We start from the raw sequence: 25,773 nt of genomic DNA on the forward strand, positions 1-25,773 counted from the left end.
GATTCTAACAACACATTCAATTCTCGTTGACGATTTTGCCACCTAAGTGGGTCATAAAAGTCTCAGGCGGTCGACCATATTTTCAATATGGCGGATTTATACTGGTAGAACACATTAGATTACAGAAGACAAAGTTAAGTTTTAGGCCATACAGGAATATCATACCAAAAATGCCTAAAAAGTTGAAACGATCATGAGTTTGCTGGTTTCATGAACAAACAGATATTTCTGCCATGGAAACGATTATATTTGCGTTTAACGTATCTATTAAAGGACTATCTCAAACTCTTGCTTTTGCGAGAAGTAGATTTTTTACCCACAATGCATTTCAATATCTATTTTATATTACTTACACTTTAATTAAAGAGGGTAGTCTGATGTACAAAATAATTTACATCAGAACCCTCAAAAGTATACATTATCAGCAGAGAATCATCTGAGTAAAATGCATATCACACAACTGAACAGGAACATATGGAAAATTAATCTGATGAAGAACCTTCATACATAAATTTAGTAATTAGTAATAAAAAAACCAAGCAGTTGAGTTTTGAATAATGACTAGTTTTTGATTTCTTATAGAAAGAGAAATATCGTTCCATTTCAGTGGTACGGTAAATGAACGTTCTTATGTCCAGTATATGACTTAAAAGAAGGAGCATGATATAACTTATTGTTACTTGAGCTGCGTGTGTTGAAATTGCTCATGTCTAGAACACAGCGTACTGGTCTAACTGACCAGGTGCAAGACCATTGAGGATTTTGAAGGTCATTACAGCAACAAAATAATCTACACGAAAGTCAATGGGTAGGCTATGTATACGTAAAAGGAGAACTCTGGAAGAGACAGATGAATCAACACCGGGAATGATCCCAGCAGATCTTTTTTGAAGCTAAGCTTCAAAAAATAGAGCTGCTTGTAAATTCTTAGAAGACTGGTCTTTGTGGTGTTGCCCCATACAGTACAACAACAATAATCAAATACAGACAGAAAAGTGGCGTTATAAATCATAGGACGAACGTTCAGTGGAGTCAAAGTACGCAGCTTTCGCAAGACGCCAATCCTAGATGACAATTTGTTACATAAAGTGTCAATATGAGTGTCCCAACTTAGTGTACTGTCAATCTAAACACCAAGAAGAGTAGGCGAGAAAACATTAAAAACATAATACGTATATTTAGCATGACGTTAGAATTCTTCAAACAATAAATCTTTGGCCTTGAAGCGACAACCGTACATTTAGTTATAGTTGTGTCGATAGATATAAACATTATATGATCCAAGAAGAAGTAGCCCAGACATAATTTTGACCCCAGATACACATCAGCAAACATATCTTAGTTATCCGAATTGTGACATATGGGGAGGATGTGTATGAAAACACGAATAGCGGAGGCAGTCGCACACCTCATACGGTGAAATCTGTGAATTCGCCCTAAGACAACTTGTAAATTGATATCTATTTGCTCTAGATAAGAATGGAACCAAGTCAATGATGAGCCATATACACCATAAACAGACATCTTCCTAATGAGGATGCTATGACCACCAAGATCAAAAGCTTTACACAAATATGAAAACATCAAACTACCGTAAAGACTTTGATCAACGTTTTGTAAACGATCCCGTACTTTTTATTTTATGATATAAACTATTGGGTGACATTGTAAATTGCACTTGCCCTATAGATGTTCTGTGCCATGTATCGGATTGGTGCGCGATAGCAAGGAACACGATTGGAACTAATTTGGAATAATTGGATTTCCACATTTTTCAAATTTCTCAAAATTGTTAGGTGCCGTATAGCTGAATGTTTCAATATTGCAAATTACCCATAAGAGTGAGATGTAAAAAGAAATAAGATGAGATTACATTTGTAGATTAAGTCGGCATTACTTCACCATCCAATCATCCCAAATTAGTTCCAATCGTGTAAAGGAAATATTATTATCGGGACAACAGTTTGACCTCCACAAGGAAATCTTCGAAGTCGTCGGCTGATTTTAAACAAGTCTGATACTGAGTCAGGACCCTCCTGTCAGTCACGTTTTTCTCTTTACTGATCCTGATCCTGATACTGACCTTAATCTAATACTGAAATAGTAAAGCATCGCAATGGGTGGCAAATCTTTAACTGCCAAAACCTTTATGATAACGGACGGTTAAATTACAGTCTGACTGTATTCGGGTACAAGAGCAAGCTTAAGAACAAGCTTCATCTCACACAACAAATTTTCCCCGTGGCTCCAATCTGGTTTGCATCCACCATGACAGACACCGGAAGGCCTCTCTATATCAATATAAAGTTATCCTCGAAAGCACCCTCACATCGCTTCTGGTCTTATTTGTATGTATTGTCGTAATGTCTTTATGTACTTTTCATGTACATATTAAGTAGATGAAAGTTTGCCATTCTTTCTCTAACCTAAAGGACTGTAGGTATCTGAAACACAGACACGATGACAAACATTTCTAGGGTAGTTTTCTGTGGTCCGATTTATAGATAAACGTCAAACTGTAATTTAGTTGAAACAATATCAGCCGAGCCTCAAAAAGTGCAAGAGGTTGATTCGTACCTGGCCGGTACACACATCCTGCATTGACCTCCCATTTGTCAATATTGACAGGTCGCTTATAGTTCATTCGAAGTTGCCTTGTCATCTACAAAACTGCAAGATTTTAGAGTATGATTTTTCTACGGACAGATCATAAGCAGATAAGGTGTCAGGTACACGTCAACATTACAAGAGTTACTCATTGTGCATGCGTAAACTTCATCTCAACCCTATGGTAAGAGCTCCCAGTTCTGGGACCGCAACGGGAGGATCTAGTAGCGACACTCATAACTTGCATCGGCAAAAAAGCCGTCTGGTCTAGAAATCCGCGATAATGTTACGGATACTTCTTGCAATACGGAGATGTCATCCCCGGGAAAAAATCCATCCAGACTTCCTGACGTTTTAAATATGTATAAACTGAATTCGGGAAAACGATATCGAAATAGAGCTACCTCTGAGAACTTTGAAAGGTAGTTGATGGCGTGATTACCAAAGAGTAGGAGAAATTAAACTCATGTTAATCAATAAATATATGTTTTTTGTAATTTGGTGTATGATTAACATTGCGATGCTCAGTTATGACGTCATGGGCTACCTGGTGTAAGGGAGCCTGAACAAATTATAGGGGGGTGAGCCGGGGGAATGGGTGGGAGGGTCACTTTTTAGAAAACTATAAGGGGGAGGGCCATTTTTTAAACCTTTTTTGGAGGTTCACTTTTGACAGAAACTGATTTTATGGCCAAACCTTCGATTGCCTGCGTGATATTCCTGAATAGGAAATCACCAACGAAATACACTGATTCTTTTAAATATACATTATCCACAAGTTTCACAATTAAGCGAAGAAGATGCAGTGGTATCCTACATTTAACACCTTGAACAGTTAAAAACTGATGAAAGACAAGAGACAAAAACATATGTAACAGGTGGAAGAGTGTATATCAATCAGATGAACATAAATGCAAAGATATTATTAGTTTTATATTGGAAAATTTGTGCATAGCTCTCTCATAGACTGCCATGTATAGTGAATCAACATTTCGGTGAAATTCCAAAATCAAATTTATTGCCCAACCATAGACTTATAACCACTCTAGTCGATCAAGAACATTAATATCAATAATTAAGCATACAAAAATGCATAGATTTACGTATTTTTGTATTGAAAAAATATTCATAGTTTCATCATAAACTGCCATGTACAGTGAACCAGCATTTTAGATGAAATTTCAAAATCAATTTTTGTACACAAATGCACATGTTACTTCCCACTTCAAGCAAAGTACATTTGCATATATTATCAAACATGTAAAATATACATATATTGCATGTTTTGTGGGGAAAATTGTCAATAATTTGCCTGATAGACTCCATGTATTATGATTTGATATTTTTGGATGCAGCACTGTATCAGCCACTTCTTGCCTTCTTATAGTTGCACAAAATATGGCGACCCTCCCTTAAATCTATGAAATACCATACCTGTTCAAAAATGCTTGCATGATAAATTGCGACTGTCCCTCCAAACACACCAGTCCTCCCCTCGCTTAATTTGTCCCTAACTTACATAACAATTTAACCAATCGTTATGTAAATTAGCTTATACTGTTTCAATTATTCCTGGGGAGAATACTGCAGTGGTTCAGGTGCAGCCAACGGAGCTATTCATCGAAAAAGCTATTCCAGGAGCAATATTTGAGGGCAGGGGAAATTGTAATTTTGCTTGGGCAGGGGACATATTTTTAGGTGGGAACAAATTTTAGTTTTTTGTCAGGCAGGGCAGATATCGGTTGATTGTCCCAGGGACAGGGCTTTGCGAAAAACGAGGAGAGGGGAAGCTATTTTTAAAATAGGGACAGGGGAAGTTGAGCCATGGTGTTTTCAGGGGCAATTTTTTCACAGGGCACGGGAATATCGACAGGTTTTTTGATCACAGGGTAGGGTAGCACCATGTCTGCAGGGGAAATGGAATGACAAAAATTGGGGGGGGGGGAATTTGCAGGGCAGGGAAAATCAGCAAGTTTTTTTCTGTCATAGGGCAGGGGAGCTTCAAAAATTGACAGTAGGGAGGGGAATTAGGCAAAAATAAGTGAGGAGAGGGTAAAAATGAAGTGAGTGCGGGAGGGCAAGTCGAAAAGTTTTCAGTGGGAGGGCAAATTATGAACAGCTAATTAATTACCCTCATGACTTAAAATTAGTCAGTTCACATTACTTTTCATGCACAATATATCTTGTCATAGTAAAGACCCCTTTAAAAGTGCATTATTTGTTGGCTGCACCTGGTGGTTGGGGAAAGGTCAAGTTTTAGAAAAATGTCGGACAAGGGGGAGGGTCACATTTTAGACAGGAGCATAGGGGAGGGTCACGTTTTACGGTACAGGTGTGCGCGGAATTTCCCCGGCCCGCCCCTCCTGTAATTACTGAAGGCTGCCTAAATGCCCATAAGCCACTGCAGGAGACAACTTGGCGAGCTTCATATGCAGTAACTCCACACTCCGGTGGTGTCACAATCGGGGGAAACGGGTATCCATGCGTGTTCCCAAAATCACGGGAAAGGGGTGTTTTTAATTCCCTATCACGGGTCCGTGAAATCGAGAAAAAGGGGTACTTTTCCGAAAAGCTGGCCTAAGAAAGGTTTGAGCTATCCCAGGAAATACGTATCACACACTCAAACTTCACCAACAGTTTATTGTGCGTTTCCTATGATTCGAAATCCAGTTCAGGACTCACCCTGCGATACGATCCGTACTATCCCTAAATAGCTTGGTTTGTTCTGGCTATTTATTCTGTTGAGTATAACCCCCAGAACTTACAATAAACGGACATCCATATACAGCTATTCGAAAGATCTGTTGAGGGGGTTCAGACAACAAAAACATAAGCTACTGAAAAAATCGTATCGAAACTCCGAAGACGTCGGTCGACGGCAGGGGAACTCGACGCGGGAGCTGCAAAAATGTGCCAAGTGCACAGAATTTATCACAGAGGTTGATTCATACCGATACGGATATTGTCGCTGTGTAGAAGGAGAATACGATGTCCTCGGCTCAACAAGTAAGTTCAAAACATTGAAAGTTCTGTATGCAGTGTAATGATGACATGCCGCGGGACGAGTCGAACAGTCGACTCAGTGGCAGCAGTAAAGACTCTCGAGGTTTTGCCTGGGTATTTGAGGCGGACGGGAAAACCAGTCCGAGCTACTGTACTGCAGCCACAGGCACTTGACGCATCGCTTTGCGATCGGTACTAATTCACAGTTGTGATCGCGAAGCGTCGGCTCAAGTGCCTGTGACTGCAGCTATCTACTCCGAAAAACCCCAACTTATAAAATTCGATGCTTAAATGGTCAGAATGCCATTTACTCAACTGATGGCTCGACGGGATAGACAGGCCACCGCTTATACAGTTATAGTGGTGATAATTTTCATGAGATTTTCCATCGGCTGTCGCTTTGTGATGATACTTGAAAATGTCAGATGCAACTTTGGGTGAAGGGATCCGTTTACAGATTTTGGCTTTGCCTGCCTGAATTCCTTGACTGAAGACGCTCGGTGAGGGTGCTGTAGGCCATACGATATACGAAGTGAAAACCATTGCTGTAAATGCGTAAATTGTGCTGTTTACAACACTTCATTAGTAAACACCTGGACTTCACTCAAATTACTAACACTTAAGGTTGTCCGATAAATGCAACATGGCCAGTGTTCCCCTAGTTCTATTAAACATCTGTACGAGGCTTTTAAAAACAAACTGAAACATGATTCTTTACATATGAACAGTGTGTATTGCCTGTTGAAAGGTCTGATTTCTACTATCAAATGCAAAATGGGAAAGTGTATCCGTACGTGGAAACTCAGGCCATGATGTAGAATTTAAAATAATCACTAATATGCATGAATTTTATATGTCTGTTTCAATTTGCTATCATTGTTGTACTATATTTCAAACTTGTCAACCCAAACAAGAAAAAACGGCAAAAGCCAACTACAATTGATGTCAGTCAAATGCACCAGTGGCTACTGATGATGGCAGATTTGTAATCACTTAAGAGTCTTTGAGTACCGCGAGGTCAAAACGAGTCAGACAAGTGGTACTTTATGACTGTTAGAATGTAAACACCCCTTTCAAATATGTTTAAAATTTTACGAGTTTGATACTCCTGTTCCAAAGTTAACAGTTTCTTTCAGACTCAGATGTGTAAGTGTATGTGAAAACAATATCACAATTCAGCGTTGACCTGACTCTAACTTTTAATATTACGTTTCCCTCTCCTAGATTTTGTAAGTAAGGGGGTATTTTTTGGTCATATTTTCTCCCATATTTCTCAAAATAAGGGTTTTTTTTGTCGAAAAATCAAAGATTAGGGGTATCTTGCAATTTTGTGGAAAAAGCATGGATGCCCATGCTCTCTGAGAGTGTCACCGCCGGGCTCCACACAACACCTTAGGCGCTTATACTTCTCTTTGTACTTTGGTTAGACGTGCTTCAGAACTTGCAAACTTCTAAGTATACATGTTCAAAAAGTAAGATTAGTTGGTTGGGATTTTCATTATATTACCGACTGAGTATAGGACTCCAACACACCACTGCAAGCATACCGTCACTGAACCACGCTTGTGGTGTTCCTCTTACTGGGCTCTTACCGCGGCGACTACCGATCATCAGAATTGCGGCCACAAGTGCCCGGCCGGCTGCGACGCACAGACACTGGTAGTCAAGATCATGATAATATTCGTCCACTCCGGGTTCATGGATCCTGGAATTCGGCCAAGGTTTGTGTGCACGTAAAATAGAAGACGAAGATGTCATTGAGCAGCTGAACAAAATACATTGAAAGATCCGTCGCTCGAGGATCCTTCGTAGGGGTGAGCGTAGAGAGCGCCCTCGAGCGACGGATCTTTCAGTCCACTGAACCAGTAACCTTCTTAACGTTTTGAGAATTCGTCAAATTTTATCTCCAAACCGATTTTGATCACTTTTTCTTAAGTTGAGATATCGATGCTGCTTTTCGGTTGATTTGGGCATGTGGTTTAATATCAACATAAGCAATTGCTTCTCTCTGAGACTCTGTTATTAATGTTTCAGAGAAATATTACTTATTAATGACGTCATCGCTGGTGTTTGCGTTTGGTGCCACCACCATGTAATATTATACTGATATTGTGTTTTAGTAAAATGTGTATAGATTTGCGGCAGGTAATATTACATTTAATCAAATAATAACTTGTTGATAATACTTCTGAGTTTACAAAAGCACAGCACGCATATTATCAACTGATTTGCATATCCAGGGAATCCCTACATCACAACATTACGAGGGCAAATGATTTTTACAAAATTTGGCAGATACATTTTATTTTGGTGAAGATTTAAAGTTAAAGGATACATTTTATTACCAAGATGAATCGTACATTAGTATGTAGTATTTCCCACTGATTGCTACGCCTGAAGTGTATCAAAACATTCAAATATACATAGATATATACGCCGAAAGTATATCAGTATGCTGATAGCTCGGCGTTAGATCCATGATGTTATAACCTAATTTGCATGTCAATTGAATATTAAAAAGCATCCAGTCATTGGATTCCGATCTTATTGTTCTGTAGCGTAAGGCCTTGACAGAATTCAGTCAGTAAGCGATCAAATGCTACGAAGCTTCTAGGTTCTCCATGATCAAACTCGTCCAATACAAATTAACTCCAGCATAACAAGCAGCATGCGCACTCGCTCAAATTCCGTTGAGACGGCGATGGGTAAGTTTTACTTGTCATCAATTATTTGGTCAAAAATGCTCCTTTGTTCTTTCGATAGCGCTTTCAAATGATCGCAACTCAGCTGACATACAGTTAATGTCAAAATTTATATTTCATGTGCTCGATGCCAAGTCTCTTCATTCGCTCGTTGTAGTTTTTCTCGAAAATTTCGTTTTGAGCGACGGTGAACAGATTCTTCCAGCCTCCGACTGCACCTGTTGGAAAAGAGAAACATACCAGACGTGGTGGCTTAACTTCCTTTCACACCACTAAAAAGGTTGTTCTTGCCAGAGATTTTTTTCAAGATGAAATATCTGATGAACACCCGTCATTAAAATCCAAAGAAGTTCCTCAAAGGACACGAACTGTGAATTTTGACAACATTCTCAGTAATTTTCAATTTATAAAACAAGTTTTTCTCATCTTCTTCTCCCTACTCGTAGAGCATGCTGAAACAAAGGATATGTCTTCCGAACACAACGTATCGCGTAAAATATATGATATTATCGTTGAAAAATAAATTTTAGTCGGGACTAGATCTCAGCAAAGATAATTGGGCATTTATCTCGCAAAGGACTGTTTCTACTAGTGGAGCAGAGAACAAGCACGGACAAATGGAAATGCATCAAATATTTAATCAAAATGGAGTTGAGGCCATTTAGCATTTACCCTTCCTTTGCCAGACTCCCTTTGGACGCAATATGAAATCACGTCCCTTGATTGACTCGTTATTTTTCTTCATATACTCGAAACTGGTGACATGAACCACTTCATCCAGCTGTTTCGCCGTTAGATCTCTGTTTAAAAACTCGGCTATCTTCTTTATAGAGCTCCTAGGATCCTGAAAAAATGATACACATACTCGCTTGTGTTAGACTTTCGGGTTCGCTACTCAGCCCCTTGTCTGTTAACTACACGAAAACTGACGCCCTCAACGGTCTGGGTAGGAGCCCAAGTCAAACGTAAAGCGAACCTGGCTGTCTTCACAAAGCTAAAACAGACAAAGAAGAACATCGGGAGTTTAGATAGCAGTAATGCTCAAATCAAATTACCCGAAATATCTCTACAATTTTCGACACGTTTGTCGTCCTCACGTACATGTATATCGGATGTTTCGAGACCTGTTGAAGAAACGAGGTGGCAGCGGATACAAAGAACACGATTGGAACTAATTTGGGATAATTTGATGGTGAAGTAATGTCTATTTGATTGGTAATTGTAAGCTCATCTGCTTTTCTTTTTACGTTACACACTTGTTAACATTCAGCTATAGGGCACCTAGCATTTTTGAGAAATTTGAAAAATATGAAAACCCAATTATCCCAAATTAGTTCCAATCGTGTTAAAGCCTACTATGAACTTGAAAGTTTCCGAGTCCCCGGAGATTCAAGTTCACTGCTAAGTTCACAGTCGAATGACAAATGTGTCTTCATTAGAGCGTCCCCATACCTGTGATAGTTGTTAATATCAAATATTTTGGTTTTGTTGGTGAAATAGAATTTCTCAATTCTGCTTTCCAAATTATTTCGAATTTGCCAGGTGTCGCAGATCAGCTTGCCAACACAACCTATACGTTGCTTCCAATGCAAATGAATATTAGTTCGGACTAGAGTCCATGTGTCAACAATAACACTGAATGTTCAATTTGAACAACTGCGGTGTGCTCGCTTGTCTTATACTTTCATCATATTTCAAGCAGAAGAACAAGAAAATGTGCTTGTTTTATAAACAGTAATAGGTAAAATGTTTAGAAAATTTACAGCTTTGGTAAATGTATTCTTACTATTCCAGATTTTCTCACGCATGCGTGGTTATGTTATTAACTGCTACTGGGTTGAAGTGACAGGTTTTAATAAAGTTCTTGTGAAAAGTCAAGGCCAGCTGTGAACAAGAATTTAGATCAACGACATCGCATCTTGACCACTGAAGAAAAATAATGCCTTCACTTCGGCTGTACAGGCGTCAGGTTACCAACGAGAAATCGGATTATCGATGGTACCATATTCAAGCTGCCGGGGAGAATTAAAGGTGGTGTCCAAGATGGCCTGGGGTTAACTTTTATTGTGGTCAATTTTTTGAAATGAAAATATTTCTCTTCCCAACAGTGACCCACAGGCAGGATGATAGTGCCCCATCTAATGTATCAATGTGAAATGTTGACATACCTTTTTCAAGTCCTCGTATCGTGTCCAGTAGAACCAAGGTTCATCTTTGTATTCGTACCAAGCTCTCGTGAATTCCGGGTACGATCCGTATTCCGCTATTAAAAAATGACATATTGAAATAAGAAAGGTGTTGAACAAATGGATAAAACTGCTGCTGCTGAAGACTTACATTTTCTTCCGTTGGACATCGGTGAAAATATCTTTGTATGATTATATATTTGACCGCTCATTTTTTTCAATACTTTTCTACTCTACCGATTGTGGGGTTCATATAAACCTATTGGTGTAAGAAAATATTTTCCCCGGCTTAGTTTAAAATTGTAAATTGTATTTTCCCCACTAGGGTGTACACAGGGATGGCGGCCATTTTGAATTTAAAATACCGGTAAATATTTGGTAATTTGCTTCTCTAGTATCAAACGTGACTTTTGATTTTTATTCTTGATTTGGTAAGAGAATAGATAAAAGTTTCATTGACGAAAGTTTGAGCAAAAGTTTAAGTCTTTCACATTCGGGGCGCATACTACCTTAAACGTACAACGCCCTGAACTACTCGCCAGTTGTTTGGAAATGCGACGATGTTAAAGGCCCAATAGCTGTATCTTTTAGCATTATTTTTGTGATTTTACTTCCAAACTAAAACAAGTTCGTGGGAATGTACTCCGGGTTTTTATACAAGTATAATAAACTGTCCACTGGAACGTCGACTGCATGTGCAATTTTGAGCAAGACAAATAATAAACGTTTGCCCAAACATAAAATGGCGCCCTCATGTAAATAACGCAAAAACACTGTACGTCGTGCATATATGCATTGGAATCTTCACAGAATGTTTTCCACTGGGACATCTTGTGCTTTGTTTTCTTTGTAATATTACCAGTTTTTAAAAATTGTGGGAAATCAAAATAACGGTTAAAATTTAGACTTACTTGTCCAATTTTTCAGTAGTAAAAGACTATATCCCTTATATTTGTAGAATTTAAAGAAAACCAGAGAAAAAAGGAAACCTTTTCAGATCAACAAATTTCAAGAGTTACAGCTACAGGGGCTTTAACGATGAATTGCATTTTGTGGCTTCAGCACAGAAAATAGGTCTTTCATTACATGTACTCATGATTGTTAAATAAAATATTTTGTTTGCCGTCGGCGTGCTGGTAGGTTTTCAGAGAAAATTAAGAAAACAAACACAATGTTAACACTATTACAAATAAAAATATTATTTTTAAAAAGGAAACCGAATAAAAATTGAGCTTATCTAACACATTTGTGTTTTTTGTCCGTGTTTGTTTTTCCCCTGGCTGGCTGGTAGGTTTTTCAAAAATCCAAGTACGGCAAACGAAGAATTTTCTTCAAATGGCCTTACGTTATATTCCACTTTCATATTCATGCACCCCTTCAGTGTTAATGTATGTCAGTGGTTTGACTTACTGTGTCCTTTCAAGTGTGAGTCGAAGAAATGATCCCATTCAACGCGAGGCAGAAAACGTGTCGAGTCATGCCAGGCAAATAGTGAAGCCAGCAGGTCCTTCGGATTTCTGTCGACGAAAATTGTCTTGAAAAGACCAGGTAAAACGAAAAAAGGTAAGCATTGATTTAGTTTCTGTCATAACATTACTGCCAGATGGAAGCACGCACTCAGAGTGGTTTACTGAATAATATTCATAAATAATTTACTCGAAGCAATCTATATATGTGCATTTGTGAGGAACCCTTTAGGCATATTAAGAATTTGCACGGTAAAATTTGTGAGCTAAATATGCACATCATGGAACTTCCATTCGTCATGATAGCAGCGTTGACATTGGTGTAAAAGAGCCAACACTAGTCTGAGTTTTTCTGGTCCTCGTCCACTGGCACAACAACCTGATGCACAACGCAGCCGGCGTTAGAATTGGGCTTGGGACCAAATCTTCCTTCGGGTGCGTCCTGACACGGCGAAGTCACTGAACGCTCGCATTGGGTATCTAAATATTGCAGTACAACACTGATATGATCGTACCGTACACACAAATAACCACGTTTTGCTACCATTCATAAAAGTGATGTTTGGATGGAGAAATGTCAGAGGTCAAACTAAACTGTGTCAATGTCAAACACTGTTTTACTATTTGCAGGTATCTGTAGTACTTCGAGAAACACCTCATAACTAGCTGACATACTTTCGTTGACGACAAACAACTTTTAGTCTTTGGGTATTTGATAACGTCGAATATTGGAAAGTTTAACTCCTGTGATCGTATTTACTAAGAGTCTAAGGATATCTACAATAAAGATTTATAAAAAAGATTATTCTGTTAATTGTTCATCATATTTTAGATCTAATATGTAGAGTCAATATTCACTATGACCATACTGAACACGCACTGGCAGATTTGTCTAAATCACAGCAATGTTTAAAGGAAGGCAGTCGTCGGAACTGGCCGCGTGCGACCTTCTTGTTTGAAAACAATGGGTTTCATGCATGATATCTAGATGCATCAAGTCAACATAGCTGCAACATTTAAATTTTACGATATTCATTGCTAACAATCATCTTTTAACTTTCATCAATCGCCAACGTTCCCTACCTATAAACGGTCATAGGGGTCCCTGGCAACCTTTGAGCAGAGTTCCGACGACTGCCTCCCTTTTAAATCGTGAAATTAAAAATCAAACACCATTACAGAAAGACGACAGCACACGTTAATTGGTTTGATATTCATTTTTTATTAACTAAGTTCAAAACCTCTACTATTTATCGACGTGGAACCTTCATGTCACTGACCACAACCATGATTCTTCATCGAAGTCCCAACTCCTGGTAATTTTGCTGGCAGATAACATTTCATAATAATTATTTAGAGAACTAGAAAAAGATTGCAGATATTACTCACCTTCGGTTTCTTTGTGAACAGCTGGGTAGGACAATACTTCGGCAACAAGTGAGTTGGTATTCTTCTTGGAGAAGGTCCCGGATTCAGCATGGTCTCCATTACTGATGGGACGCCCTCTATGCCTACTTCCAACAAATCTGGGTGAATTCCTGGACCAAGCTCCAGGAGAGGGATTTTCTCAATAAGCGACCTCGTGCCGAGTATCTCCAAATTGTCGATATTAAGAATGGCGTCAAGAATTTCACAGGACCAGTTTGTGCCTGCAAGTACAGCCATTGGTCCTTCAATTTAAAATTTCAATCTTAGAAGGGTTTAAAGATAAAAACGAAAGTGTACAACAATGAAAGCCAACGGTCATGTGGTATCAGGTTAAATTTAATCAAAATGTTAAATCAATCAATCATTACTTTATTCATTCCAAACACTTGGCAATTAAAGTGGTGACTGAAGAAAAACATACACGCACGAACTTGACATCATTTCTTTTCATTTTAAAGCCGCACTGCGGTTAGAATAAACGAATGTTCAGTTTGCGCCGATTTGAGCTTCTAGCCGAGGACTGAAGACGCCGACCGGAAGGAAGTAAAACAAACTCTGAAGATAAAACGTGGGTTTTACAAGATATTATAGAGCGAGCTTTCCGAAGCACCTGTTGGTTGTCAAACAAAGACAAATTTCTCTCGGGAGTACCGACCATGTTGGAGCATATTGAAACGATCTTATCTATTGAGTGTTTATTTTTGACGGACAAATTTTCATTCCAACAGATATATAAAGGGAAAAAAAATAAAAAAATTTCAATGAATGTTTTGCAGAAGAGGGATAAAATATTTCTATCAACTCTAAATGATTCCAGTTTTCTCAGAATTTATAAGCGCTGCTGACCATTTTTCATTGAGGCATCAGTGTTGAAATACCGTTTTAATTTATCATCAAATATAGTACAAAGATAAGCATAAGTTGATACAATTTCCACTTCTTGATTATGTATGATGGTCTTCTCCCTCCCCCGTCCACGTCTCTTGAAATCAACGACCATTTCTTTTGTTTTCGTGATGTTCAAGTTCAAATAAGATTGGTCACACCAGTCAACAAGCTCATTGAGAGAGGGGCCATGATGATACTCGGACTCCACTAAAAGTGAAAGTAACGTACTATCGTCCGCAAACTTAACAAGATGATTACTCTCGTGCGTACTTCTACAATCATCGGTGTACAGGATATAAAGAAGAGGAGAAACAGGACACATCCCTGAGGAGACCCAGTTGAAGTATGTATCAAATTGGACATGCTACCGTTGACAAACACTGTTTGTGATCCTCTGGTAAGACAATCGATAATCCAGAGCACTAGTTGGTAACCACTGTCAAAATTCAACAGAAGTTTTTCTAAGAGAATTAGCGGTTGAATAGTATTAAAAGCACTCGAAAATCGCCATCACCCCTTTCACAACCAGCAGTATAAAAGCAAGAAAGATCGATTTCTATCAATTTTATTGCTAATTTTTGAATGTCCCGACTAAAATAGTCGCCATCAAATTATGTATGTATTATAAAGCGGTTATTACAAGAAGTTTGGTTCTCGCCGTATTCTCATGATGTGATGTGACCGTATTTTGACTCCGTTGCTTCGCGAATCGTCAAAATAAGGACACATCACTCGAATACGATGCGATATCGACCAAACTTTACGTAATAATCGCTAAACATTACATGCCATAGATAATATAAATCTCTCCGAGGCAATTACACTGGTACCGAGAAAGAACAAAGTGACACTGCAAAAATCAATACCGATCCACTTATCTCATAGATGACTGAAAATGTAATTTTAATCGTTTAGTGGATATGATAGTTTTCATGTACGATGCTTTATTTTCTTAATTACCCAAAATTCTGTTTAAAGATCAAAATAAGTGCTCAAGTAACCTTTACCATGTGACCTTTGCAGTATTCTAAATTTGTTACGGCGTCGAATTTATAATGAATAGGTAAGAAAGAGGAATACCATTTTTTTTTATACCCCGCACCCTTTTAAAGTAATCGTAATTAAGTTTACCAAGTTTTGATTTGAGCGAAAACAATTTCTCTAACAAATGTCTATGTCTCTGATGGGGTCCCTTACTATAAACTTAATGTTAATGCAGACCAAGGGTTCACGGAACATAAGGGCAGTGACCCCGGGGTCAAGTGGCACGTGGCATAGAAAACTGATCACAAATAGTGATCTTGTAGCAAAACTTACATATTCATATTCCAATTTGTCAGTGGTGATTCAAATGTGACAGACCGTAATGTCATCGGCGAGTCTTTCCTTTAAAAAAGGAGTGCAGCATCCGAACACGTTCTCATTGAAAAGTCAACTTCAAATTATGATTACCTCATCAAGTAATAACCAAGTTCTATTTTTAACACCTGTTGACATCTCTACTCCAAGGACGATATGTACGAATACCAATCACGGAATGATCTTGTCAACAGCATATATTACTTAGAGTTTCAGATAGGAAGTATTTTATCAATTATGCATTACCTGCACAAAGTTCATGAGTGACGTTTATCTCATAATTATGAAAAGTACCTGAGGCTTCTTTTATTGTACTATATTCACTAACTTTATAAGGTGTTAACTATTACAGTTTTTGGCTTACATATTCATGCATCAGCATATTTCGTATCGATGTCTGTCTGTCTGTCTGTCTGTCTGTCTGTCTGTCTGTCTGTCTGTCTGTCTGTCTGTCTGTCCGCCTAACCATTGTGATGTTATCTCAAGAACGGCTCATCTGATCGCAGAATCAGATCTTTTGGATAGAATCTTTTTGGAAATGGCAAGAACTGATTAATTTTCGGCTGATGTAGCTTGAACAATAAACGCTAATTTGCATGAACAATTATCGGCGAATCGGGAATGGTTACATCAGAAATCAGGTGATTGATCTTTCTACTGATATTGATCATCCACAACAAACATCAACGATGTTCAAGGTCGTTTAACAGATTCACGTCGATAATATCGCCCATCTGCTCATACGAACTTTTTGCAATTCATATTCGGAACTAGACAAATGTTGGCGAACCTTACGACTTATATTGATGATACAAAGAATTGTGACAGTATTGAAAGATATATAGAAGTTCTGTTTCAAGGTGTTGATAATTTGCATATTTCAAGGTTATTTTACTTAAGCCATTATGTCAATGATGACCGAATCCAAATTCGATGAAAGTTGGCACAGAAATGGCTCATCACGACATATTAGTAAACCGAAAGAATTTTTTGTCGTTTCATGGTAAATGATATGTGATTTGTATTATATTACACTTGAACATGCCTTTGAGCGTTAGCTGCTCCGAATTTTGATGAATTTTAGACAGCGATTTTAGACAAGGGCGTATTGTCAGAGAAAGGTGGGTAGCGAAAAAAACAAACTAGGAAATAAAAGAAAGTTCTGGCGGGTTCAGGTTTATCCAGGTACAGGAGATCTATCAAAAACTTGAGGCATAACTTTGTCTACTCGGCATTGAACCGTTCACTCTGTCCTCACCTCCAGCGAGTATAAACGGTGGTATAAACGGTGAAACCAACTCGATACTGCGCTAAACGAATTCGCATGCCAGGAATCTGAGGCGACAACGAATTCGTTACGTTGACTGAAAACTTACCGGCCTTTGGGTATGTCACGAGGAACACGTCATCATCCCTGACTTCAAAACCCTTCAGAGAATTTCGGATCTGGTTTTCCTCCATTATAGCAGGCATCAGAAGGTCAGGCTCCAAAAAATACGTCATTTTCCAAGGCGTCTTCATGTCGCCTTCTTCCATGTTTTTGCAGATTTCTGCCTCGGCAGCGCTAACGCCCGGTGAGAATCAAATTAGATAAAAGTTGTATATGGTGTGATGTAGACCTATTGCAACCAATCCGTGTGCGAAATGGACAAAGTAAAATCAATGTAAATTCAACTATTTTTCAAAGTTTATTCGTACCTGGCCCGTCCGCGAGTCTGTGCCAATGTGTCTTGTTTACACAAACGACGTTATCAGAGTAAACCAGTTTAAAGGGACGTTTCTGCCAATCCATCAGGACATGTTTATATTTGAAGGTTAACCCACTTTACAATTTGGTTGATAACTTTTAAGAAGTGGCTCAACAGCCGAGCATAATATACAGAGCTGTGGGCACTGTTTGTAATCTCCCGTCGAATTAATGGAACAAAATTTTCGGGGATGAATCACCGTACGTGTTTTAAAATGTTATTTCACCTGAAAACGTCTGCATGATTCGAAAACTGCATCCGCGAAGAAAGTCATAATATATTGACGTGACTGTACTGTGATTTTACCACCAGTGAATGAACTCCAAATTATGATGATTTTAGGAGTTAGGGACAAGTATCAAAATAAATTCCAATGCATCATCATTAAATCAAATGAATTTTCAAGTCACAGATTGATTTAGGTCTACATAATGGACACGTTTTCGGCGCTATCAATCGGTATCTAACCCATTTGTTTGCTGAAAGAAGTATGGCGTCTGCTTTGAACAAAGACAAAGGTCTACTTTGTTGGAAAGGCTTTCTTTACACCGAAAGGTGATGTTAAGGTAGTTGGCGCCTTGATAGTGAAAGACTCAAAACTTTTACCCGAACTTTCCTCAAGGAAACTTTAAAATCATTCTCTTTCGATATCAAGGATGAAAATTTGGGGGTCACTGAGCAAAATTTGGTGCTGCAGAAACAAATTACCCAAAATTTACCAACACTGGAAATCAAAAATGGCCACCAAAATATTTTTTTTAGTTTTCAAACAACACAAGAAGGTGAAAACTTTATTTATTCCATGAACTTCAAAATGAGTCCTCACAAATGGTAGAACTAAAACGTATTGTAACAGTTTGAAAGTCCAAATATCTGTCCCCGAGGCACATTCTACCTGAAATGAAAATATTAAAGACAAAATAGAATCAATTCCTTTCGAAGTTGATTGGTACCAGGACTGTATGCGTTCCTGCAGCGACCTTCCCTAACCTAAATACGCAGACAACGTTATTCAAGTAAACAGTAGCGGAGATTGAAGTTTCTGCAAAGCATGTCCCTCTTTCGAGGTCATCTAAGAAGGCTTGGTTACTGAAAGAGCAGTTCGCTTCATCATACATGAACAAAGACATACTTACTTGTCATGGTACCATAAACTCAATTAGAATAGAAAGATGCTCTCTTCTCGTAAAAGGAAAGAGTACACACCTCCAACGTTAATGCATCAAATCGAAGGAGTCGACATGTCGGTGCTCTGTGAAACACTACCACAGAGATGCGTCATACACAAATGCTACCGTGCTAATAGTGAGAATTTAGATTAGAATGTAATTTCTTAAAGCATGGCTACTCATAATGAGAAAACAAATTGACAAAACTTGTTGCTTTCCCCTGATCTGTTACCTCATCCAACCAGGACGTTGATGTATAACATAGCCGTCACGGTTAAGGCATGTTCCAAAATGTGCCCACTTCGAGAGTTCGTACCGATATAAAAATGATGTTGAAGGGCACATTCCATTGGCTGATTACAGCACGTGGCTTCAGATCATAAACTTGAAGTTCAAACTGATTTCTGCCTCTCATATATTCATTTATCAAAGAGTGATAAGGGACGGACCTCCGCCAATGAGGGGCTGTCAAATTTTCAACAACCGTGAGGGAGGGAACGGCTCTGTAACGTTTTAGCTATTTTTTAAAATGCGTTATATCAGCAATATGGACGTCATTTCCAGGGTTTGACTGACACCTGTCGGCCCTAAGTGAACACATGTTTGTTACCGAAACAAGAATCAAAGCAATTCTACTTATTTTATACAATCTAAGTTCTATTTCTATGATCTGGAGCATGCGCAACATGTAAAGTTTCTGTATCCAACACGATAGTCGGACAGTTCCGTTGCTGAAAGATAGCTTTGTTCAAGACATACTGATGATTCTCTGAGGCTAAGATTAAGGAAGACACTCAGCATGGAAGGCGCTACCGATCCATAAGGTGGATTTAAAGTATGTAAAAAGAGAGCTGCAGTGATTTTATCAAGCTGACGATGTGACAAGGTTCAAGAAGGTGGTGAGTAATAGCAAAACCTTACCCTGATTTGTCACAAAAGAATGTTTTCTATCTTATTTGATATCACTCTTCTCTTGCTAATCACGTGACTGTGACCGTTCACGGATTGGTTTGATCTCCAGTATCAGTTTTCATTGTCATGCAGTGAACATTCAGTGACTAAACTCACACTTGCTATGGTCTTTTTTGCTCACTGCCTAATATGTAACTACCTAGCCATATAGCTAAAAGCTTGATGCTTGTTTATAGGTGCGTCTACTGGGAAGATATGTCAAACATTCACATTTGAGAGTGTCATAGTTGTGTTACCAGATCAGGGAGGGGCAATTTCACCGGAACGCCACCAACAACAAACAAAAACCAACACAAGCAATCTATCTGACTAATATCGCTGGCACTTGCACAAAAATCATACATGTCTATAAAGTATAAATGCACAATTATATATCACCAAATTCACCACCCCGGCTACGTATAGACTGAAAGGCGAGGCTTGAAAACGTTGTACCCACATAAAGCAATTCATGAATCAACATAATCCTAGGGGGTCCAGTTGTTTCACAGAGCTGATGTTAGGGCGTCTTATGAAGGGCTGACTATTTCCGTGATGAAGATGGGGCTAGGTGTTTTTCAGGTGCTACGACAAAAAGATTCGGTTGTGTACAGATATTCCGTCAACCCCGACAGTAACCATGACTTCATGGAATATCAGTTCTTCCAGAAGATGTTTTTAGAACCGATCATATTCGTTGTGATTGACAAGATTTCTCTTTGTTGACAAAATAGGACCAGGACAATGACCGTTTACGTACACGAAAATGTGGTCAGGTTTCATAGCACTGCTTTTTCTCTCTTCACTGCAACGGGGAAGTATGTGCCGGCAGGCGCATGCGCTGTGTACGCTGATTGGGATTCCACAACTTTACCGTTTAGTCGTGAAAGTTTTTATATTGATTTATCGATCCTGTACTGAAAATCTGTCACGGAACTTTTTCACACATTCAAAGACATATTTCTGTACTGTGTGCAGCCTCCTCTCTGCTACTCGATACGTCTCGAAGTCAATGAGTCAAAGGACAACGGTCACGCTCACCGAACTAAAAGCTTCAAAGCGCTATCCAGAAGTAACACACGGCTTGTTTGCGTTTGATTTTACCACGGTGATAAGCTACATACTCGCAAAGTTTGATAAACTCAAAAGGCATGAGCAGTGCACCCTGGTACATCCGTACAAAACGACCCACACACACGTTCATATTCTGGTAACCAACCATTGCATTGTGTAGATCGTGATATCACGGGGAGGGGGAGGGGGACGATTCAGAGATTGGGGTCATTGTTTCAAGCGGTTCAGCATTGTGACTATCACGGCTCGCTCGTTCCTTGCTGCGGATCCGTAGCCCTACCACTCCCTTTGCTGATTGCGTTGAGGGAGTGCACATCTAGAAAAGGGAGTGGTAGGGCTACGGATCCGCAGCAAGCTCGTTACATACTATATATAGTCTACATCTATTCATAGTGCGTGGTATTTTAAAGCACTCAATACTTTTACATCACGTGTTTTGTTTTCACGGCGACACAGATTTAGATTTTTTCACATTTTCCATTTACTCCTTTGTTTGTGTGTGACACGTTTGAATGTGTTGAGGGTCAGACGTGTCGAGGCATACGACAATGAAAGAAAATTGATGGGTTAGGTCTGTTTTAAGTGTTCGACATGTTACAGGTACGGTGTTTGTTGAACAGGGCTCGAGTTCTCCACTGCTCAAAGGGGATAGACTGCCTGATACGAAAGAACAATCATACCCTAGTATGATAGGGAGCGCTTGCGAGACTTACTTCTATAGTTCTCTGGACGTTAACTCGGCTTCTGAACTTTCATCACGGTTAAATCGGTAAATTATGATGAAACTTAATCAATTGGTATAAAATACACATTTTGCACAGGGATTATTGTATCTTGTTTTTCTCTTTGGAAACTATTGTGAAGCAGTCACGCAGACTTCTTTTTGCACCAACATTGACATGACAGAGAAAGCTTGTATATTGTTGAGGCAAAGCATACTTCTGACATTGCATGAGTATGAACTCGTGTGAAAGGTGACATATCAATCATATTTGGTTCAATCAGTGTCTTAACTGTTGAGATATGCATTGACATGTCGAAAATATTGAGATCACACCCCCATCCATCATGGGAGGTTGTTGATTGATCGAATGACAAAATCCGTCATGTCACGGAACACGCTCACATGAAACAACCCGTCGATTGGTTATGTTCTCATGGCTACATTATTCTATTTCACCTGCAAGAACTGCACTTTTCCTTTGCTGATTTTTACAGCAAAAGTCGAGATACGCACGTATAACGGTGTAATTAAGCTAGATAGAGCTATAGATGCAGATTGAGACACGCCAGACAAACCGAATGTAAATTTTAAAATTAGAGGAGAGCTCCAGAAAGACGAGGTCAAATCATCTCTAAGTTCAGAGCAGGGAAAAGCCAGTCCTGCTCCTAATCAGAAATGTTTCATTGTGATCTTCCAATGAAAACTATTATACTTAGTGCGAATGATTTCACCGTCAGGTATTAGCCTAAACACTACTTTAGTTGCTTATTAAAAAGTCAAGTTGAATCACGCGAGTTGGAGATCGGATTTACGAAATGTAACCGTTTGTATTTGTTCCGTGATTGAAAGATCTGTAAGCAAGCTTTGATCAGTAAATACTCATCACGTGATACTGCAGTGACCCCGGTTAAGGTCAAACATGCACTGACTTCTAATCTGCTACATCTAGATTGATATATGTACCATCATTCACCTCTGTTGAACACTAAATATGTAAAAAAATAAGATTATTAAAGTGGGCCAAACAACTCTCAAAGTTACCTGGAAAAGAACAGTCCTGGAGTTCAGAGATTTAGAAGTGCCAACATGGTTCTAAGTGTGCAGTTAGACGTTGTGTATTGTATTTGCACACATTCACAAACACAAAGTAACTATAAATCTGACATTTCTTTTCGTGTGTTTAAAAATTATTACCACGACGCGACTTGTCAACACAAACTGTGCATGTGAAATTCATTGCCAGGCTGAAAGTCACCAAGCAATTGCTAATATACAAAACACTGAAATAACAACTGTATTCTACATAAAAATGACGATAAAGTGTTCAGTCAGATGGTCATTGTCCAAGACTTCCGACCGCAGTAAGCTCGATAACGCTTGCGCAAATGCTACTGCGGATAGCTGGGGGCAAGCGACCGGCCAGTTTCAAGATGTAGCGGCTAGCGGTGTTTTACATACAACACGATTAGAACTAATTTTGGATAATTGGATGGTGAAGTAATGCCGATTGAATCTGCAAATGTAACCTCATCTACTTTTCTTTTAAAGTTAAACACTTGTTTTTATGAGTAATTTGTAATATTGCAACATTCAGCCATAAGGCACCTAACACTTTTGAGAAATGTGAAAAATTTCATAATCCAATTATCACAAATTAGTTCCAATCGTGTTATGAAAATACATGAGTCTGGGAGATTTTGAACATAATTCGCATTAACTTGCACATTCACTGATATCGGCTGTGAGTGTCTTAACAGTGACCGTCTTAAAATTGATGAGCGTTCGTAAATATATTTACCAAATAATATAACAGTAAAATTATAACATATTTGGCAGTGTACTGTTGACTGACCAGTCAACAGTACATTGAATTTTTAGTATCTGCTCAACTCGATCGTCAAACTGCTTTGACAGCAATGGGTTACCTTGAACAGCTTTGTTCAAATTGGAATAAAATCTGGAATTTTGAGTTTTGTCTGAAAACATTCTTTTGAAACAGCGCTGAACATTTGAACAACGATTAATATTTTCTTGTTTGTCTTACAGCTTTTGCAGAAAAGGGAAGCTGTTGATGAAGTACCACAATTCAATTATAACAGGATCTTGAAAATTTTCAATTGCAATTAAAAAAAACCGGGTGATACTGTGCAGCGACTACTGAATATAAGTATTTGCAGCTATCGCCATTGTAAGGTATACCCTTAGACGTAAGCTTAACCTTACAATCTTCTAGTATAGCCCAGTTCAATAAACTTTATATAGAAATGTCAATGGGATGGAAGGTATCTCCAGCAATAGACCCGGGGAAAGGATTTGGCGACCTGATTTACTTGGCGACCGGTTGATCCCGTCACAACGTCCTGACCAATAACGGCCGTGACCTTCTAATACAGATAATGTGAGCTGTCCTAACGGATTCAGCATTTGTGTCAGAGAAACGTAGCAAGACCCAGTAGGTTGTGCAAAGGCATAACAAGATGGGGGAAGAAGGATATCCCGTCGCCAGGAAGAAGACCTACTTCTTCAGACCCGGCTATGCCCTGCCAGCCATCATGGAAAGGAAGAACATCGAGACGAACGTGAAGAATTTTGAGATCAGAGATGGTGACGTATTCGTGGTGACGTTTCCGAAAGCCGGTTAGTTTGCATCAAGTTTATAGGCAGCAATGTGTGCAAAGGAAAGCTTGCAGCGAGTTCATTTCATGCAGTGAACAAAGGGGTTACCAGTTTTTTTAGATATCAAAGATGACGATGACTTGACAGTATCCCAGACTTGTCTCCGACATGTGAGGGATATATATATATATATATATATATATATATATATATATATATATATATATATATATATATATATATATATATATATATATATATATATATATATATATATATATATATATATATATATATCGATAGCATATTATCTCACGATAAAAGGTGATGGAAGGCGTATCCATCCAAATTTCGAGTCGCCAAAGCTTTAGCCATTCCCAATAAACGAACAGTGCGCCGGAGCTCTAAAGAGCCAATGTCAAAGGTGTGCAAACAGTAATCCGTCGCTCGATTAGCTTAGTAATGTACGGCTCAATGCGGACGTCGTTCGTGGCGATAAACCCGAAAGCTGCACCTCAACGTTATTTCAACTGAACAAATAAATGCCGCATGCCTTCAGAAAAGCGATAGATGACGCAAATCAAAAATCCATTCGACCAACGACGATGATTTTCCCTCGTCACATAAAGAATTCCGTAAATTATCGATCAGAATCGAACCAGCATCGTAGGGCTAGCGAAGACATCAGCTTTCAGCTGCAGCGTGAACTCTGCAGCGCTGTGCATATATTATCGAAAGTCGCGACAACAAAACAAAGTTTCCGTCAAATGACGGAAATTTGAAGGTATCTTCGGGCGAGATATGTGTCACTGCAAACATCAAGGTCCGTAAGACGTAAACATTGACGACCGGGATGGGGATTGACGCGATGATAAACGGCGGAGACCGGCGACACGGCAGTGTTGTGACCACAGGCATGCAGTGTGCAAACTGGTTGTCATCGAACGGAACATTTCGGGCTCGCCAAGATCGTAAGCTTGTGATATTTGTAAAGCCACGTCACTTCCTAACATAAGAACTACTTCTTTCTATCTTGTCGTTGCATTTACTTCATAAACATATTTGAAAATATTCCAAATAACTGATTACTGTGGCTTTTATAGTCGCTAGCGAGGTGAAACCTTACTGCCTGCCGATGACCGACTTGCTTTGGCGTCGGGACAGCTCAAGAAATGATAGACAAGTTCACGTGATCGAATCCGTATATCTGATTGGTAAAGATGGTATTCGGCGTATCAAAATTTTAACTTAATCGGATTTTTGAATGAAAGTAGCCAGTATGTCATTTGCAAAATTCCTGGTCGATGAAATGTTTTAATCTTTAAATGAAAACAATCCCGGGAAATAAAAAATGGGAAAATATTTGATATCTGTGACAATAATTTTGATCCATCCACATCAAATGGAAAGTAAGAAGACTGTTCATATAATAAATACATAATCCCATGGAATTTTCTCTGTTTTACGTCATCGTATACTCGTGTTTTTAGCGGAGCCGCACAACTTCGAGTCAAAACCACTCGTATACGAAGACGCGAAACAGAGAAAAATACATGGGATATATATATATATATATATATATATTTACATATATATATATATATATATATATTATTATTATATACTTTATATATATAAAATATATATATATATATATATATATATATATATAATTATATATATATATATATATATATATATATATATATATTATGTTAAATATATATATACGACTTTCCGATGATGATATTATACTGTGTTCTTGTATGTGTTAGCGACACATTGGAATCAACTCAGAGCGTGTTAAACAGCGAAGATTTACATGTATTAGTATTGATCATGTGAAGCTTTT

At 38.6% G+C, this 25,773-nt stretch overlaps 1 protein-coding gene across 1 annotated transcript; it reads right to left on the bottom strand.

Annotated features, from left to right (window-relative positions):
* Nucleotides 1-7,568: 7,568 nt before the first annotated feature.
* Nucleotides 7,569-13,253, bottom strand: LOC139118068 (sulfotransferase 1C4-like). The gene is made up of 5 exons (XM_070681363.1): nt 13,245-13,253; nt 11,909-12,032; nt 10,481-10,575; nt 8,985-9,156; nt 7,569-8,530 (listed from the first exon to the last, which is right to left on the bottom strand). Exons 1-5 carry the CDS (start codon nt 13,251-13,253, stop codon nt 8,415-8,417), a joined length of 516 nt encoding a protein of 171 aa, XP_070537464.1. The 3' UTR covers nt 7,569-8,414.
* Nucleotides 13,254-25,773: the final 12,520 nt, after the last annotated feature.

This window comes from Ptychodera flava, chromosome 19 (genome assembly GCF_041260155.1).
Source record: "Ptychodera flava strain L36383 chromosome 19, AS_Pfla_20210202, whole genome shotgun sequence".
Taxonomy (NCBI): Eukaryota; Metazoa; Hemichordata; class Enteropneusta; family Ptychoderidae; genus Ptychodera; species Ptychodera flava.